General features: G+C 33.9%; 3 protein-coding genes across 3 annotated transcripts; 1 reads left to right on the top strand and 2 right to left on the bottom strand.

Annotated features, from left to right (window-relative positions):
* Nucleotides 1-2,556: 2,556 nt before the first annotated feature.
* On the top strand, nucleotides 2,557-4,829 carry LOC133301294 (clathrin light chain 1-like). The gene is made up of 3 exons (XM_061500921.1): nucleotides 2,557-2,903; nucleotides 4,093-4,246; nucleotides 4,389-4,829. The coding sequence occupies exons 1-3, from the start codon at nucleotides 2,557-2,559 to the stop codon at nucleotides 4,827-4,829; spliced, it is 942 nt and encodes a 313-aa protein (XP_061356905.1).
* A 972-nt stretch (nucleotides 4,830-5,801) lies between these two features.
* On the bottom strand, nucleotides 5,802-6,761 carry LOC133301306 (expansin-A20). The gene is made up of 3 exons (XM_061500933.1): nucleotides 6,623-6,761; nucleotides 6,208-6,526; nucleotides 5,802-6,105 (listed from the first exon to the last, which is right to left on the bottom strand). The coding sequence occupies exons 1-3, from the start codon at nucleotides 6,753-6,755 to the stop codon at nucleotides 5,802-5,804; spliced, it is 756 nt and encodes a 251-aa protein (XP_061356917.1). The 5' UTR covers nucleotides 6,756-6,761.
* Nucleotides 6,762-11,405: 4,644 nt separating this feature from the next.
* On the bottom strand, nucleotides 11,406-14,325 carry LOC133301301 (expansin-B3-like). Its single transcript, XM_061500927.1, has 4 exons — nucleotides 14,148-14,325; nucleotides 13,691-13,991; nucleotides 12,667-12,796; nucleotides 11,406-11,672 (listed from the first exon to the last, which is right to left on the bottom strand). The coding sequence occupies exons 1-4, from the start codon at nucleotides 14,323-14,325 to the stop codon at nucleotides 11,478-11,480; spliced, it is 804 nt and encodes a 267-aa protein (XP_061356911.1). The 3' UTR covers nucleotides 11,406-11,477.
* Between the last annotated feature and the right edge of the window lie 4,087 nt (nucleotides 14,326-18,412).

Here is an 18,412-nt window from a genome sequence, read left to right as displayed (position 1 = left end):
TCGTTTCCCACAGACGGCGCCAATGTTAGATTCTGGGTAGACCGTATTGCTATACCGTATGGTATGCGCTCAAAGATAGTGTATATCAGGTGTATACTAGGCTTATAGCCGAGGTCCCAATCACTGCGCACAAGCAATAGGCTAATAACCAAGGGGTGGGTGTGTGCACAGTGTGGGAAGTATCAATAAATAGGTTAAAAGTATTTACCTGGGGTCCTTAGGCTCTTATTTATAGGATTACCTTACTAGGCTTGGACATTTTGAGCTCCCCCAACTGCAGTAGGATTTAACTCCCTTTTCTATTGGGATGTGATCCCTATCTTGTGCCTCTTGGCTGTTTAGAGCTGTTGAAATGTTTATGACTCTATCTCTTAGTAGATTCTTAAATAGGTAGTTGGGATATGATATTCATATCCATAACAGGATGAATCAGAATTAACTAACTATTTTTGTTGCAAAGAGAAGAGGTGATAGCAAAGCATAACATAAGGGGAGAGTAGACCACAAATAATAGATATCTGAGGCTGGAAACTTGAAATTATTTTGACTTTTCTAGCTGTGGCATAGATTTAATTATAAGACATCAATTTTTTTTGTTAATAAAAAGCTTTAAATCTAGGCAGCAAAGGACAGATAGTTCACACACACACAAATAGTTCTATTGGCATAGGCATGAATTTGCTCAAACGCGTTTATAATTGTTTAGTTCAATTCATAATTTATCTTATAAATATAATCGATCTTAGAGTTGTATTTTTAAATTTTAACCAGGAATCAAAATGACAAAATGACAAAATATCAAGACTTTTAAGTCGTAATATGGTTTATTCAATCGACTAAGTTAATGATTTAACTGAGCTCCACAAATAGTATGTGCCAATATCCATAACCCATCAAATATTCTTCCTGCTTAAGTTGAGAAACTTCAGTCACCATACCCCAGGGTTGGGTAAATGTAGAACAAATGCAATAGAAAGCATCAGCCATATCCAAATTCTCAATAGTTAACTAGTTAGCGAAACAAAGGATAAAAGAACATAAAAAGCAGTTACATGACTTGGACGGATGTGTTTGTCACTTGGGAGTTTTAGAAGTACAGCTTCAAAGTTATAAGTGACACTTTAATATGGGTAAAATGTACAAATTAATTCAAATTTTAATGGTATTAAAGATGAAAAAAGTTATATTTACAAATTACATTATGTATTACGGGTGGTATATTTTAGCACACAGTATATATTTACAAATTCTCAATAGTTATATGAGTTTGTTAAAAAAAAATTATAAATATAACCCTTCCCATTAAAAATTGACTTGGATGGAAAAAATCTTAATGGAAATAAGTGATAACAAAGAAAAAAAAGAATCATAGAAGATAAATGATAAAAGTGTAAACTACAAACAACTTTTGAATCTTTCAAGAAAACAAATAAAAATTATTCATCATCATTTTCATTTTGATGTAAATATTTCAAAAAAAAAAATACCACATTTAAAATATAATATAGTCTATAAAATAAGGTTAATATTTTTTATAGGGATGATCCGTTTACAAACTTCTTTTGCAATTACACTAATGTAGAACCGGTCGTACACTGTGTGATTAATGTAGGAACGGTCCTACATAGTGTAGTTTGTAAACAAAAAAGTTTATAAATATAACCTGCCCCTTTTTTATATTGTAAGATATAAATTTATCTCATAATACATATAAAAGTAGATAGAACTTATATAGGTCCAACTCCAAGTGAGGAGAAAAGAGATAAAGAAAAAAATATAGATCTCCTACATTTTTTATATACATAATAAATAAATTTATATCATACAATATAAAAAATAATAAATCTTATAATAAAAATAACATGTTTATCAATGGGGAGGGGGCTGAACCTTTAGCCATCACTGTTCCCCCGCACTCCGGATTAGTCTCGTAGCCGGCTCAAAGAGTCGAAGCTCGTGGAAATACCGAATGGAGCCAACTCATCTCAAAGAGATAATTAGAGTTGGGTAACTCCAAAAAAAAATTGTCAACCTATCCCATAAATGGTCACGCATAACGAATTGCCTTTTGGAAGGACGATAATAAGCTCTCATTTTATATCGATCTTGTTGTTGTTTTTTATAATTTATTTTATAGTGTACGAATTTTAAATAATTGTTAGTTATTTTTATTTTATTTTATTATTTTAAGATTATATTTGAATATATTGAATATGTGTTGTTTGTGTATTATTTTCTTTGATTGAGCATAATTTTTTTTTTAATTCTGTTTTATTTTGCCTATTTAAAATTGGAAAATCTTATTATTATTTGATTTTTTTTTATCAAATAATTTTTTTAAAAAAAATAATGTTTTCTCGCACTTGTACTGCTTCGGCATTAGTTGCATTATATCTTTTCAATCGCATCCTACACACACTCACACACAGAGTACTCACATTAATCATTCGTCAAAGACACAAGCTTTGTGATCCGAACCCAACGTTCTCCGCTCTGAGAAAAATTCACTTCTTTTCTGAAACAAAAACACATATTAAGAGAACATATATTTCAAAAATGGCCTCCTTCGTCGACGGAGACGACGACGACGACGATAGCTACGTGGGCTACCAACATTCTCACCATTACGAATCAACGTTCCCTCATTCCGATGATTACGCCGACCATGACCCCACCTCCGATCACCGCCCCAATAACTTCGCTGAGAACCCGCATTCTCCCCCCGTATACGGGTTTGGCGTTTCCACACCCGACCCGAACCACGTGTCACCGTTCGAATCAGATGGCGCCGGAAATGTCGCCGCCGCCGACGATGATGATGGAATCTTTAGCTCCGACGGTCCTGTGCTTCCGGACCCCAGTCAAATGCAAGAGGAAGGTTTTGCAAGACGTGAATGGCGACGGTGAGATTTTCTTGGATCCTATCACTTCTTTTTTCTTTCTTTTTTTCTTTGCTGTGTAATTTTTTTTTCTTTGTAATTTGTTATATGATCTTTAAAAATTGCATGGTTTATACAGGGAGAATGTGAATATATTTTGTCATATTATCTTGGGTTTAATATTTTTGTAGAAAAATTGTTTCCCTCGTATTCACATTAAAATAAATAAGTTTCAGTAACATTTTCTCTCGTTTCTAGTTACAATGAACTCACTCACTTTTAAATCATTGATTGCACGAAAAAAATTATGCAACATACATACTTTTTCCATTTATCTTTATGATATTTTTTTTTATTTCTTTTGTTGTACCAAGAACTTTCAACAAATCAGAAGGTATCTTGTGAGTAGGGTAGGAATAGGATAGAAAGAGTTGAAGTAATTTTTAGCTGTTCTGCAATGTTAAACTAAACTAGGAAATTTGTACTCAAGATAGTTTCTTTCACTTCTCACTAGAATGCTTGTTGGGATTTTTTCGTAACTTTCTTACTAACAAATTGTTAGAACAAGCTACATTTCAATTTGCTAAAATGAAAAGTTATAGGTGAATGTTTATAGTAGTCTAGTTTTTGATTTTAGACATTTTAAAATATACATGATATCTTAGTAATTCTTTATTTGTTAGTGACATTAAATTTGTTCTACACTATGATTAATTCCATCGCTTTCTACATTTGAAAGTTAATGTGATGTAATTTTTGAAAGACTAATTTGATAGAGCTAGGGATCATTTGACATCAGTGTCAAATTTGAAATTTGACACCTCATATGAGAGTCATTAGATCAAACAAGATCAACGACTCTGATTTGTAAGCATGTGACACCATTGATCTTTTTTGATCTAATGGCTCTCAGATGAGCTGTCAAATTTCAAATTATATACTGGTGTCAAAGGATCCTACCTCAATTTGATATATTTACAAATGAAGTATATTGAACATATATGTTTACTCTTGTAACTTAATATAGGGTCATTTGAACGGTAGAAAAGTGGGATACTTTGGCTATCTTATGTTGCTCAATTCTTATAATTATGGTGCCTGTTTTAGTGTCAGATTGAATTCTCATGCGTTTATACATATGAGTTGATCTTTTTTCGTTATATATTGGCATTTGCTTTTCTGACTGCAATTTTCTCGACTTCTGTTGATGCAGTCAAAATGCCATTCATCTTGAGGAAATGGAGAAAAGAGAGAAGGAGTTACGAAATCAGATTATGAATGAAGCTGAAGAGTATAAGCAAGCTTTCTATGAAAAAAGGAAGGTCAATTGTGAGACAAACAAAGCTAATAACAGAGACAGAGAGAAGGTATATATTGTAAAGTCCATCAACAATTATCACAGAACATCAATTCTCTATGCTCTTCCCTTCTACCCTTTTCAGCAACATGATTCCATTTGTCATTGATATAATTTATACGCAAGTTGAAGACAATTGAGTATATGTGCAGATATACTTGGCCAACCAAGAGAAATTTCACAAAGAAGCTGACAAACATTACTGGAAAGCTATAGCAGAGATAATACCTCGTGAGGTTCCTAATATCGAGAAGAGAAGAGGTAGAAAAGAAGCAGATAATAAGCCTTCAGTTCATGTTATTCAAGGTCCAAAGCCTGGGAAACCTACTGATCTTGCGAGAATGCGCCAAATGATTTTGAAGCTGAAACAGAACCCTCCATGTCACATGATGCCTCCCCCTCCCAAAGAAGACAAAGATGCCAAAGAAAGCAAAAATGAAAAAGGTAGCAAAGATGCAGAAGAAGGAAAGGATGCCAAGAGTGGCATAAGCTCAACAACAACTTCAGTTGAGGGTTCTGCAGCAAAAGATGCTGCTGCTAATGGCGCAACAGAGGACCCTGCTATAGTTGAGGGTGAGCAAGCTGCTCAGTGATCAAGACCATATTGTTTTTGTTAGTAATTATTTTTTTATACATATTATTTGTATCCTTTTGAATTTACTTAATTCGGTGCTTACATTCATGGAGAATAAGCTATGGGCATATGATATTATGATGATTCTTCAGGCTTTGCAGCATGTCCTGTGGAGAGCTTGGTCCAAACTATTGTCCATGATTTGTAGGCTTTAGATGCAAATCTTTTTTGCTGTCATCTTGTTTTGACATTCGTTATCAAAGTAGAATTTCATGAATTGATTTCTCAAATTTATGTAATCTTTTTCTTAGCTATGTCCTACATACTTACGACTGAAATTAACTCAATGTGGATTTTTTATTATTATTGAAGAAAAGGGAAAGGTGAATAGAGTGCAAATATTATTATTGATTTTATAATTACTGACAATTCCATCATCAGGCTTTGCAGGAAATATCAATCCAGAATTTTTGCTCTTTATAAAATAAAGAAAGAAGGAATAGAATTAGATGAAAGTGCCGTTGTTAACTGCTGAAGTTTCTTGTACTGAGCGCAGTGACTTCAAATCAAACTATGCCTAACCACTAAAAAGGGGAGGATTTGTTATATAGGAAGGGCTTGATAAAAAAACAGGGCTCGAGCAACAAAAATAATCGCAAGTTTGAAAAGAAACTGATTTGTTCTTAATATGACCCCTTATACAGGACATTTCGAATGATTACATATCCCATCAATGACTGCTTTTAGATTAATGGAATTGTAAGGATTGGTTGGGATCATGCATTGCCATTTGTTCAACTTTATATTAAATAAAGTTCTTTTTTTCATCATTTTTTACCACAGACTTGAACTAATGTTTGATCATGATTCATGAACAAATATACAATTAAGCTTGTGCTCTTTGGCAACCGATTTCATAAGTCATAGTTTGCAACTTAAAAATTCAAGTCTCCAAAAACTTTTCCTATTTAGAGTTCTGAATCTACTCATGCTAAAACTGTTTCCCTTCAAATGTCTGTCCAAACTGCCAGTTTACCGGGGCTACATTGTAAGATGTGAGTGTTTTTCCAGTGCTGATAGTTACCTCAAAGGACAGAGGCTGATGTTGAAGGTTGACATTGCAATGCCAGTTTTGCCCCCAATTCCTTGCCATGGGTATCCATCCTGTTCTAGATCCCTTCACTTTCACAGCAACCACTTCACCATCCAACCCTACATTGGTAATCAGGACTTGATAGAAGTGAGAACTTCCACTCATTGTGAATTTCAGACCACCACTTCTTTGACACTTTACTCTGCAAGACATTAAATAAAAAAATTCCCTTTAATCAGCAAGAAACTTAAAAACACTAAGAACATGGTTTAATCTATCTTTATCACTGAAACATTTTTTTTACCTTCTATACTGAACCGGCACTATATCAGCTATTCTTTTAGCAATTTCAGTAAATGCAGCCTGTGACATCTCAAAATGTTCTCTTGGAAAATTACACCAGCCACCATAATCAACTGAGAGACCATAATTTGGAGCACAGAAATCTGTAGCAGTAACAATTATAGAAGGGCTTCCCAGCATGCACCACAAGATGTGGTCAACACATCTTATCTCATAGCAAGCACCACAAGTACTCCCTCTATTGAACAAAATGGTGCTTAACCCAGCACTGTATTTTCCATAGCTGGCCTTGTGAAGGTCTCCATAACCACAAGCTCCTTCTGCAACACATGCACACAACCCACATTGTCAAAACAGACTAATTTTCTTATGCTGGGATTATATAATTATAATGACCAAATGAGCAAGTAAAGTACCTGTAATGAGAGATCCCTCTGTGTCTTTGGTGTAAGTTGCAGTGGCTTTCTTCCATTCCTCATCCTTGTAAGCAACAATCTTGCATGAATGTAATAAAATCAAGTAGAGAAGTGAAGACTGAAGAGCACCCATCTGAGATAATAGTGTTTAGAAACTGATTATTACTTTAAAATGAAATACTTTACTTTTAATTTGTATTATGTTTTTGTCATATGTGGGGGCTAAGATAGAGAAGAAGCATTGACATTTATTACCAATAGATACTTAAAATTCCAAATAGTGGGGACATTGAGATAAGCCGAGATATAAGGTAATTTGTTGCTTATTCCAAAGGGCGTGCTCTTCTTTTGTTTGCTTTCATGCTTTTCTATTGTCTCTTCTTTTTAGGCAGGAAATGGAGACCCCAAAAGAGGTGTTTGGAGCCTGCAATTTGGATGCATTGGATAGAGATATAGAAGGGTTTCAGGCTTTGTGCTTGTGGCAGACAGACAAAGCAGAAAGCTCTACAACACTTCAATGTGGAACTTTGACTGCCAAAGGAACACTTTTTTTTTTTAATCATTTTGTTTCAGAGGACATGCAGTGTTTTAAGGGCTTTGATTAGTTGATTTACACTTTTACTCCCTTTTTTATATTTAAAATGAATTTTGATGATATGAAAATGTATAATATGTTAATATAATTTCATTAACAATCAAATAAAATTAAGTGTCCGTGTGTTTGTGTTTTTTAAAGGAAAAATTTATTTTTTAATTGAAACCATATTTCAAAAAAATTACAATGATTAAATAAGTTTTCTAAAAGTAAAAACATAAAAAAGTTATTTACGCATTTTTTAGAAGTTAAAATAGTATCTTTTTGTTATCAAAAAAAAAAAATAGTATCTTTTTTAAAAAAGAAATTATTAAAATAATTTTTTTTAAAAAAAAAAATTTAAACAAAAGAACCCTAACTTATATACAAATTCAATCCTTAATGCTTTTTCAGCTTCTTTGAAATTTTAAAATCCGTAGTGGTTGCTGCCAGAATCATAGATCAGCTAAATCGTTATAATTTCAGAAATTGATCCTATTGTGTTGTGCTTATCACTTCCTGATAAAAATTAAACAAGTGTAATCTTATTAAAATTTATAAAAATCTATAAATGAGAAAAAAAAATACAAAATTTTCACGAGTCATGTGAAAATCTCACAATAAATACTCAACTCCATCTAAAATAAAGTTATTAGGATATTCATCAACATATTAAAATCGCGTTGAACGAATCAAAAAATTGATAATCGAATTAACTGAAAATTGAAAAATTGATAATCGAAATTTTTTTGTATATTTTAGTTGAATTGAATCATTTTCAGTTTAATTGGTGAAAATCGATTCAATTCAAATTGATCCAATGCATTATGCATTTATTATTTTTGAAAAATGATTACTTGAAATCTTGCAACTTTGTAGATTTGGAATCTTGGATGTTATTGATAGCAAATTATCTTGTTTTAATTTTTTATTGTCTATTAATCTATTTTAATTCTTCATGAGTTTAAGACTTGTTTTAGGTTGAGGATTTGAATGTTTTAATGGTTTGTTACTTTGTATGGCTTTATTTGTATGTATGAAATTTTAAGTTTTTCGAAAAATCGAAAATCAATTCAATCCAAATCGAATAAAATTAGATTGAATTTTTTTAAAAAAATTAAACTGAATGCACGATTAAATGATCAAACCGAAAAAATTGGATGAAATAATTTTTACTTCAAAATCAATCCAATCCAGACAGCTATCACTCCTAATACATTTATGCAAAGAAGGCATAGTCCACTTTCAGTATTTTTTTGTGGGGAAAGTTATTTTTACAAATATTTTGTTTACAAACTATATTAAATATGACCGGTCATACTTAGTGTAATTTGTAAAAAAAAAATATAAATAGATCCTTTCCCTATTTTTATACTCATGATTTCTAAAATAAAGCTCAAAATTGCATGCATAAAAGGACTCTAAATCTCTTTTACTAACATCGACACCAAGTACGTGATCAATTAATATAGATTTTGATTTAATTAGTGGTCTCTAAATTAAGTTCCAGGTATTGTGTTAAAAATTTATCTAGCAAAGAGAAAATTTTGTCACATTAATGGTCCTATCTAATTCCAACAAGATTAGTTGAGTAATTAATAAACTTAAACCAAAACACGATAACGCTGATCATTAATAATTGCAATTATAAATTTATTATAGAGTTTAATGTTTCTCGTTTTGTAGGAAATATCCTCCAAACATAAATGTGCATGGGGTTTACATGAGCTAATGTGAGGAGAAGAGAGAATGAGAAAATATGAGCCCTACATATTTTATATGTGTGTGCAGGAGATAAATCTCTTATAAGAAAATGTATATACATTAAAATTGCTTAGAAAATGTATCCAAATAAGAATGATTAAGAAGAAGTGCAAATAAATTTTTTGCTGGCAAATAAATATTATTAAAAGGGAGAGATTATAGTTATTACCTCTTACTACTAAATCTTAACCGTTGATTTCTATCAATGTAACGATTGTAATTTATTGGGTCATATTTATTAATATAACCATTAGATTGACGGAAATCAACAGTTAAAATTTAATAAGAGAGGTAATAAAAAAAAAAAAAGATAATAAATATAACCTCTCCCAGGAGCATCTTGTTATTAAATTGGTGTAAAAATAAATAGTCTTGTATTAATTCTAGGTCATTAATTTACTTATATCAAATGACTCGTATATCTAAAAAAAAGTTAGATTCCTTAAATTTAAATGAAATCAATCAATATGATTGAGAGCATAATTTACTTTAGGGAGCGTTTGGTATAAGAGAAATTTTTATTTGTCCGGAAATCTCAAATTTCAAAAATATAATTTTTACATTCAATTTATGATAATATCTAAAAATTTAAAATTTAAAAAAATTCAATTTAACAAAAATTCTATGAAATGCCGCGTACCAAACGGCGTAAAATGATTATGAACATATTTAATCACAACTGCTATTTAAAATACTGTTTATACCTACTAAGCACATACACATATTTCTTCTCATACTTCACTTTTTGACTTTAACGGAGTGCCTTTATAATAGTCGCTACACACTCTATAGTAATAGTCGCTGCTTCAGGAAGACTCAACAATTTGCGACGAGAGCTACGTGACATACTGAGGCCTCGAACAAGTTCAATTACCTATCATATTCCTTATTTAATCTTTTCATATACTTTCATTTTTCTTCTTAATGAAGCAATGGAAAGCTACATTAGAATTTAAGTGTGTTACAAGAGGCATAATGTTTGAATTCGAACCTCATCATCATATACTCATTAATTATAGCTCCCAATCCAGAGGACCCTACTCTGAAGTAAATCAAGTACAACAGTCATAAATTTCTCATAAAAATTGTCTGCATCCATCGTACATATATAGGACTCCCTAAATTTATCAACCGTTCAATTCTTCTATTTTTCTTTTGCTTTGCCTTAACTTGGCAGGTTGTGCTAGCAGCCAAGGAATCCCATGCTTTTATTTTTCCACTTTGTTAATTGATGTTGTACTTGAAAGAACCACGTGAACTATATTTGTGAATAATACTTACGAAAATTGAAGAAGTGTTATTAATGTGTTACGTACTTGGAAGCGTCAATTGGTTTCTATAAAGAGAAAGATGCTGCTTATGGTTATGATATGAATTAATTATTTACATCTCTTACTCCATATGTGACCACCAAGACACCAACTGTAAACAGATAAGTATAATGGCTCATGTTAGCAAAATAATTTTAAAAAGTAAAAAACAAAATTAATATATAAGTTATTAAGCTATATACATGCAAATCATGTAAAAAAAAATATGAATATAATTCAATAAATTTTAAAGAAAATATTAACTTTTTATTTTACTTTTCAAATTTTGTTGAATATTGGGGCTCAAGGCCCAAACTAAATAAGAAATCACAGCGTTTTCAATTTTAAAAATTAAGTTAATCAAGTTAGACTAAGCTCGAGCTCTTACCAAAATCCTTTCAAATTGTGTATATCTTGCGTTTTGCTTTGGTGTATGGAAAAATAAATTTGAGCTGGATGAAAAAATAACATAGAAAAATGTGTATTTTAAAAGTCACGTTATTTTTAGTACTGCTTTTTTTACTGTTAAAAATAAGTTTCATAAAGTATGATTTCATAGATAAGGTAAATCTTGCATAGAAACAGAACACCTTACCTGTAATCAACTTCCGAAGGGGGGATAACATTTTCTTTTGGTCAAAATGAGCATTAAATAATGCAATGAAAGTTAGAAGGAAGTAGCCACTAGGACCCACAATTTGGGGTTTCAAGACCAGCAAGATAAAAGTGGAATACATTCAAGGGTCCAAAATAAACATTCATTATAAGAGCCAAACAGACCTGGTACAACATTTTCAGATCCATAAGGAATTAAGGATACCACACTACACGCTCTCTCTCCAATTTTGGAGAGGGCTAAATGACATTTACTACCAACAGTTACACACCAGAAAAGTAGGTATGCAAAATCAAGTGACAAATAAGAAGTGAGAAGAACCATTGGATGCCCTTGTGCACTCCAATAGCTACTTTTCTTATACATAATTAGAAAAAAGGGAGGAGGGTGAAAAGAAGAGAAACTAATATATATATATAGCAAAAAAAAAAAAAAAGGGAAGCATAGTTGGAATCCCATGAAGACTATTTTTGCGTAATGGGACTTGATCAACTTTAACTAGGTAAAAAAAGGTGCTTATTAATTACCCTCTATGGGAAGGATCCTTGGGTGTACCATGTACTGGTGCTTGTACCAGTTGCAAAGGCTGTGTTAAGGGTAGAAATTTAGGCGAGAGGTGTAAGTGGCCTTTGAAACCCAATTGCTAGGAATAACATCTCTTGCAGAGAGGCTCCTCCCAGAGGAGGAGCTCAGTTTCACAGAGAATGGTCCCCTTAAAGGTCCCCCAATAATGCACCAATTTGCACCCCACACATGATTCATCTGCAGCCACTCACTAGACCCTGTCTGCAAATTACAAAATATGAGAAACAATTTAAAGAATAAAATAAAGTTAGTCTCATTATTTAAATTGTAAAATTTGCAAATAAAACGAATTGGGGTTGACCCCACCTACCTTACAGATTATATCTAGGGATGTACAGAATAAGCATTATTTAATAATTTATTTGTAAACAGAGAAAACATCAACACTAAATTAATTATTTAATCTGTTTTGGTAATTAAGTTGCCACACGTTTACGTACAGTGAGGAAAAGTGAGGAATGTTACTTTCAACATTGGTCCCATGTCACATGATTTGAACTCAGAAAATACAGGAAAAGCACCACCAGAGGAAGTTGCTAATGGGCACCATTACATGAGGAATAACACGCTGATAATATATTTAATAGGAGAGAAAAAGGGTCTTCCAATTGCAACCTTTGACAGATAATCTAACCTAAACTGCAAAAATTGTGGTGTTTTGAGCAGAGGCACGTGTTCTAAGGAGACACGTCCGCAACATTTGGAATTGTTATAAACTCCGGACATGGACCAAGATAAACTAGATATGCTCGTTCCTTTTATTTGATTAAAAAAAATGCGAATAACCAGAATGCTTTATTTCACGTTTAGGGCAGTTACTTTCAGTCAAATCTGCCACACTTTTCAAGAAGCAGTGTTCCAAAATGCAATAAACTACTACCTGTTAGACTTTATTAGTTAAATAAATCAAGTGCACATTCTAGCTATAAAATATATTAAGAATCTCACCATTTTCTTATATTTCATATTAGAAGCCGTTAGCTGTAATGGCATCTGATTCTCTGGGAAGACCAGAAATTCAGGATTCTTCTTCCTTGTTCACTTTTTTTTTTTTTTTTTTTCTGTTTCTACTATATTTTACTCTCTTTTTTATTCTCGTTCATAGAGATATATATTTGGGATACTTAAGGAAAAAGCAATAACAGCAAAAAAATATGGAAATATACATCAACAACAGAAGAAGAAAGATGCATACTTCTCGTATATGCATGGAGCCGATATCTCCCTCGGCATCCTCAAACTCAACCAGAAGTGATAGCCAAAATGGTGTGGAACCTTCATTAACATGGAAGGCAATTTTTCTTCCCGGATATTTACATGGGGTTCTGAAACAAATACAATCACATAGGACAAAATCCATTGATTAGAAATTGATGTTTAAAATGGCGCCTTTCCTTTTAATCCACAAAACAAAAGGCTACATCAATCAGGATTCAACTAGGGTACATACATTGATACATACACACCAATGCAGTATCCTAATATATAGAAACAAACTCGATAACAGAAGCAGAGATTAACATTTTTCCCTTAAAAAAACAGTCAAACGTCAAATCTGCACTAAATAAAAAGAGAGAGAGAGAAATAAAAGGAACTAGTCAAAGAGTCAACACGACCCAGGTAAAGTTCAGTAGCAAACCCCAATAACCTATTAATATTTCCATCAGCAAATCAATTGAATATTTTTAACAATTGAATATTTTTAACAATATAATATATATATATATATATATATATATATATATATATATATATATATATATACGGGGGAAATGTGTTTATCATGTTACATGAGATAATTTGTCTCATGTAGCACATAAAAAATGGACATGACTCGTTTTTTTTCTTTTTCTCTCTCCTTTTTAGTGGATTCCACCCACTTTTTTGTGTGTTGCATAATGCAATATGAGAAAAATCAAACCCTATATATATACATAAAATCTTATATATATGAAATTGATGTTTATCTGATTATAGGAAAAAAAATTTATCTCATATGTACATAAAAATATACGATATCCATATTTTTTATTTCTCTATTCTCTTCAAATATTCCACATAAGATCCATACACTTTATATATATATATATAATAAAATTATCTCTTAAACATTAATCGTCTTATCAATATACATTTAATTGACCAATCCTTCACAGTTTTACACGAAAAGCATAACTTATTTATTTATTTTTAACGATGATGAAGATATATATATATACCTTCGGTAAATGACTGGGATTTGACCACGGTTCCTGAGTGGACCATTCTCTCCGGCTATAGCCATGCGTCCAAATGCAGAACCACTCAGGTCAAAGTGGGTTTGGTCTGAAGGGCACCCTGGACATTCATCTGTTATGATCACCGTCACGGCTCGCCTAGAACATATGCTTTTATCCAAACACTTCACCTTATAGCACGCACCGCACCCTTCACCGTTCATGAACAGCACCGGACCCACCGCACCTACCCGAGCCCTCAACGGCTTCACATCCACCAAATTACCATACCCACATGCCCCTCCTTCACACATTCATCATCATTATTATTAATAATAATAATCACTCCTTAACATAATGATATTATAATTTTGTACATTTTGTACTCACTGAGTCAACTCAGCGAGTCAGTTGTGAGCGAGTGAAGTGTGAAAATAAGAGATTTTGTTAAGGGACTTACCGGTGCTGCCGTCCCCTTCGGGGTCGCCGTACCAGGTGGCGGTTCCAGGATACCAATGTAGGTCCGGGAGATGGTGCTGAGGTTGTCCCTCCGCCGCGCCCGACAACATTACGAGTGTCAAAGCCAAGAAGCAGAAGAGGGTCAGATTCGACACGGCGGAGACACGGCGGCGCTGCATTGTGCCACCGCTGTTCGGATGAAAAAATACGGTGGGGGGTTTTGGAACGTTGCCGACAGTTTGGTGGCGGCAGAGGGGATCTGGCGTGTGGGTTTAGTTAGACCGTTAAAATGGGGGTTTTTGGGTTTTCTTTATAGTACAACAAGGCGTGACTGTTTTTACGTTGTTGTCCGTTGGTTTAGTACTTATTTACGGAATGGTGCCACTGAGGGTGGGTCCCACTGGTAGTTAAGGCGTTAATTCCGTATACATGTGCGCGCGAAGAATGCAGGGAGGGTGTTTTGGTCATTTCAGTGCGGAAAAGACAAAAATGACAAACGCGAGGTTATGATGTGAATAAGTCCTAACGCTCTTAGAAAACGACGTTGCTTTTACGACCCGAGATTCAGCCGCCGTACCAAACGGTTTGCAGAAGAGTTCACACTATGTAAGTGAGATTATGTTGACTTATATAATACTAACATTGTTTTAAGGGAAAATATTTTAAACGAGAAAATTTTTCTTCTAATAAAGATTCATAGTATAAGTGTGGCTTACAAAATAGTATAGAGAAAAAAAAAATTCAAGGTGAGATCTATTTATGCTATGAATCACTAGTAAAAAAAAAAATTCCTTTAAAAAGAAAAAATATTTTTCCTTGTTTTAAATTATAAATGTTACGGAAAAAAAATTTAAAATATTATAATATAATAAAAAATTATGAAATTCTAGCAATAATGTGTAGCAACCAGATGTGTTAAGAATAGTGTGCAATTCATCAGGTTAAAATTTGGGCACAAAAGGGGTGCAATCGTGTTCAAATTTGAACGCGACTCATCCAAAATTTATATATGGCACAAAATCTTTGACATGACCAATAGTGCCCAAATTCAGGCATGATAGATCGCGCCCAAATTTGGATACGACTCACCTGAGAAAGACACGTGGCACAAAATTTTGAAAAGTTGTAACTTTTGACTCGGTTGTCTGAATCGAATATTTTGTTTTAATCCACGTAACTTTTTGTCAACGCTTATATCATGAAAAGTTGGATAGAATAAAAAAAATCATTTGAGTCAAAAGTTACGGCCTTCTGAAATTTGGCGGTAAAACTTCCAAAATTTTGTGTCAGGTGCCATCCTCGGGTGAGTTGCTGTCAAATTTGGAAACAACTACACCCATATCGTGCCTAAATTTAGATGCGATCAGTTGTGGGCACACCTGGTTGTTACATATTCATAAATAGGTTTCAAATTGCTACAATTTCATAATTTTTAATTTTTACTTTTTTTGCCATGTAAAATAGGAACAAATCTTTGGTACTACGATAACACTAAATTTTCGGTGCATCTTCCACTCATAATATGACATATGTCTTATTTTTGTCAAATTATTAATAAATAAATTATTGTGAGATAGTGATTTGACAAAAAGTAAGACACGTGTTACATTGGGCTTTTTGACCCTTTTGCCCCTAATTAAAAAATTAATAACCAATTTGCCCTTCCCCCAGAACTATCCACCATCCTGCCCCCATTTAGTCGATTAAGTTGCACTTTTAATCGACTAAATGGGCTAAACTCAGAAATTATGAAACGCGAATTTTAGTCGACTAAAAACTCACCTTAATCGACTAAATTGTTTGCACTTTTAGTCGACTAAGAGCATTATTTAGTCGACTAAATGTCGCGAAAAACCCTATATCCAGACCTCTCTTGGCCTTATTTTCATTATATTCGAAATCAAAACTCCTCTCTTGGTCTCTTTCTCTTGTTTGTCAGATGTGAACCTTCCAATCACCCTTCCATTTCATCCCACCACCTCTAAGGCATAGTAATTGTGAAATCATTGTCATTTTCCTTTATTTCTCAATTGTTTCCCCCAAATCTGAACCCTAACCCCTAAAATCTGATTCCTACCTCCAAAATTCGTGTGAAAGATGAGCTCAAGTCCAAACATGTATGTTACCATGATTTACTATGATGGAAAGCATTATGAAGGCCCCAACGGTGTTCAATTTGAAGGAAAAACGAAAATGTTGAAAATCAAACGGGGCACTACGTACAATGAGCTGAAGGGGAGGATTAACCAAAAATTGGGGCTACACGGCAGCCATGGCGTTCAACGGATGATCGCCAGGGTAGAGTCTACAGTTGGTAATGATGCTATATTCTACATTGGTAATGATATATGTGACGATGAAGATGTGGACTGTGTCATAGATGCAATTGTGGACCAGAAATTTCAAAACTTTATTGAGATATATGTTGAAATAGACTGTGGTCAATCTTCATCTGCACCTGTGCATGGAAGAAGTCAAAGTCAAGAAGACAGAGTGGTCGGTTTATCTGCACCTGCACCTGTCTTAAGTCAGATACCACTGAGGGAAATAAACGAGGATGAGGATGGGCATGACGAGGATATGGACAGTGAAGACGATGGTGAACCCGAGAGTGTTATTCCGCTGGGTGACACCTCAGATACGGACGTAGAGGGGAATTTTGACGCTGATACTAGTTCAGGAAATTTGAGTTCCCAGGTTATGCCACCGCTCCGTGTTGACCCTGATAGCAGTGGTAAGATTGTAATTTCTGAGTTTTAATTTTGCATATATATATTTGTGTTTTCTTTCGTACTGACGGATAAGTTTAAATTTGGACGTAGGGTCTGAGATTGAGCCATTTTGGAACGACAGCCCACACTATTCGTTCATTAATTGGGCTCACCCTAATGATGAGACGAAGATATTGTATGGCGACGATGACATCCACGGTGGCTGGCATTTAGGAGATCCATTATATTTGTACCAGGAGTTTCGAACTAAATCTGAAATGCAACATGTTGTCAAATTATATTGTATGAAGTCTCATCGTACTGCTGTGGTGGCAAAAAGTGATGACCATAGATTTGTGATGAAGTGTCGACACCATAATGATGGTTGTCCCTGGTACGTGCGGGCTATGTTGCCCAAGAATGGAAATAGTTGGGTTGTTAGTAAGTGGGGTAAAAAACACACTTGCCTAAACCAAGGCCTTACTCGGGACCATAGACAGCTGGATTCTGATGTAATCTGTGCAGCCATTATAAGTATGTATTACATTCATTTTTGTTTATGGTTTAATTTTTCGGTATATTTATTGATTGTGTTGACTTCGAATTTTGTATAGGTATGTTAAAAGAAGATCCATCCACGAAACCAGTTCTTATTCAGGAGAGGGTACAAAGTTTGTATGGATACAACATATCTTATAGGAAGGCTTGGAAGGCTAAAATGAAGGCCATTGTGAAGTTGTTTGGGGACTGGGAAAAATCATATGCCATCTTACCTGGTTGGCTGAACTACATGACACAGATAAATCCTGGTTCTGTGTTCAAGATTGATACGGATCAGTGTTGTGACGAACGACGAGTCTACACCGATAAGGCTGTCTTTCGCAGGGTATTTTGGACTTTTCACCAGTGCATTGAGGCTTTCAAATATTGTAAACCCATAATCCAAATTGATGGCACGCACCTGTACGAGAAATACAAAGGTACCCTCTTGATTGCTACGTCACAGGATGGTGATGGATTCATTCTGCCTATTGCGTTTGCCATTGTTCCACCGGGTGAGAGATTGGATGATTGGTTGTGGTTTCTTAGCCAGATGCGTTTCCATGTCACACGTAGGCATGGTATCTGTCTAATATCCGATCGTCACCCCAGCATTATCAGGGCTGTGAAGGATCATGTCGGTTGGCAGCCTCCATTTGCATATCACGTGTTTTGTCTTTGTCACATTGGAAGCAACTTCAACACTAAGTTTAGGGACGTGGAACTAAAGAAAACGCTGATGAAACTAGGTAACCTACACAGTTTAGTCGACTAAACCAGTACAGGTTGCTCGACTAAATAACTGGTTTTGACACCCCATTCTGTTTTGCACGCATTTTTTTGGCACAGAACCGATCGAATATCAATGTACACGCATATAATGACTTGGGGAACACACTTTCAGGTACAAAATAGTATTGTACAGGAGATAAACCACGAATGTACATGTACTGCATAAATGCTCCAAGTTAGGGTATCCGAAAGTTGTGTTCTTCTTTTAACTCTGTTAAGGTCA

Source organism: Gastrolobium bilobum, unplaced genomic scaffold (assembly GCF_033153095.1).
Source record: "Gastrolobium bilobum isolate Gb01-03AN ecotype WA unplaced genomic scaffold, APGP_CSIRO_Gbil_v1 utg14858, whole genome shotgun sequence".
Lineage (NCBI taxonomy): Eukaryota > Viridiplantae > Streptophyta > Magnoliopsida > Fabales > Fabaceae > Gastrolobium > Gastrolobium bilobum.
This window is presented reverse-complemented; position numbering and strand designations above follow the sequence as displayed.

Coding starts and splice junctions, on each gene's coding strand:
- LOC133301294 (XM_061500921.1), top strand. CDS start 2,557: ATGGCCTCCTTCGTCGACGGAGACGACGACGACGACGATAGCTACGTG. Junction 2,904..4,092: donor GCAAGACGTGAATGGCGACG/GTGAGATTTTCT, acceptor CTGTTGATGCAG/TCAAAATGCCATTCATCTTG. Junction 4,247..4,388: donor ATAACAGAGACAGAGAGAAG/GTATATATTGTA, acceptor GTATATGTGCAG/ATATACTTGGCCAACCAAGA.
- LOC133301301 (XM_061500927.1), bottom strand. CDS start 14,325: ATGCAGCGCCGCCGTGTCTCCGCCGTGTCGAATCTGACCCTCTTCTGC. Junction 12,797..13,690: donor ATCCCAGTCATTTACCGAAG/GTATATATATAT, acceptor TATTTGTTTCAG/AACCCCATGTAAATATCCGG. Junction 11,673..12,666: donor GCTCCATGCATATACGAGAA/GTATGCATCTTT, acceptor TGTAATTTGCAG/ACAGGGTCTAGTGAGTGGCT.
- LOC133301306 (XM_061500933.1), bottom strand. CDS start 6,755: ATGGGTGCTCTTCAGTCTTCACTTCTCTACTTGATTTTATTACATTCA. Junction 6,527..6,622: donor AGAGGGATCTCTCATTACAG/GTACTTTACTTG, acceptor CATGTGTTGCAG/AAGGAGCTTGTGGTTATGGA. Junction 6,106..6,207: donor GTGCCGGTTCAGTATAGAAG/GTAAAAAAAATG, acceptor AATGTCTTGCAG/AGTAAAGTGTCAAAGAAGTG.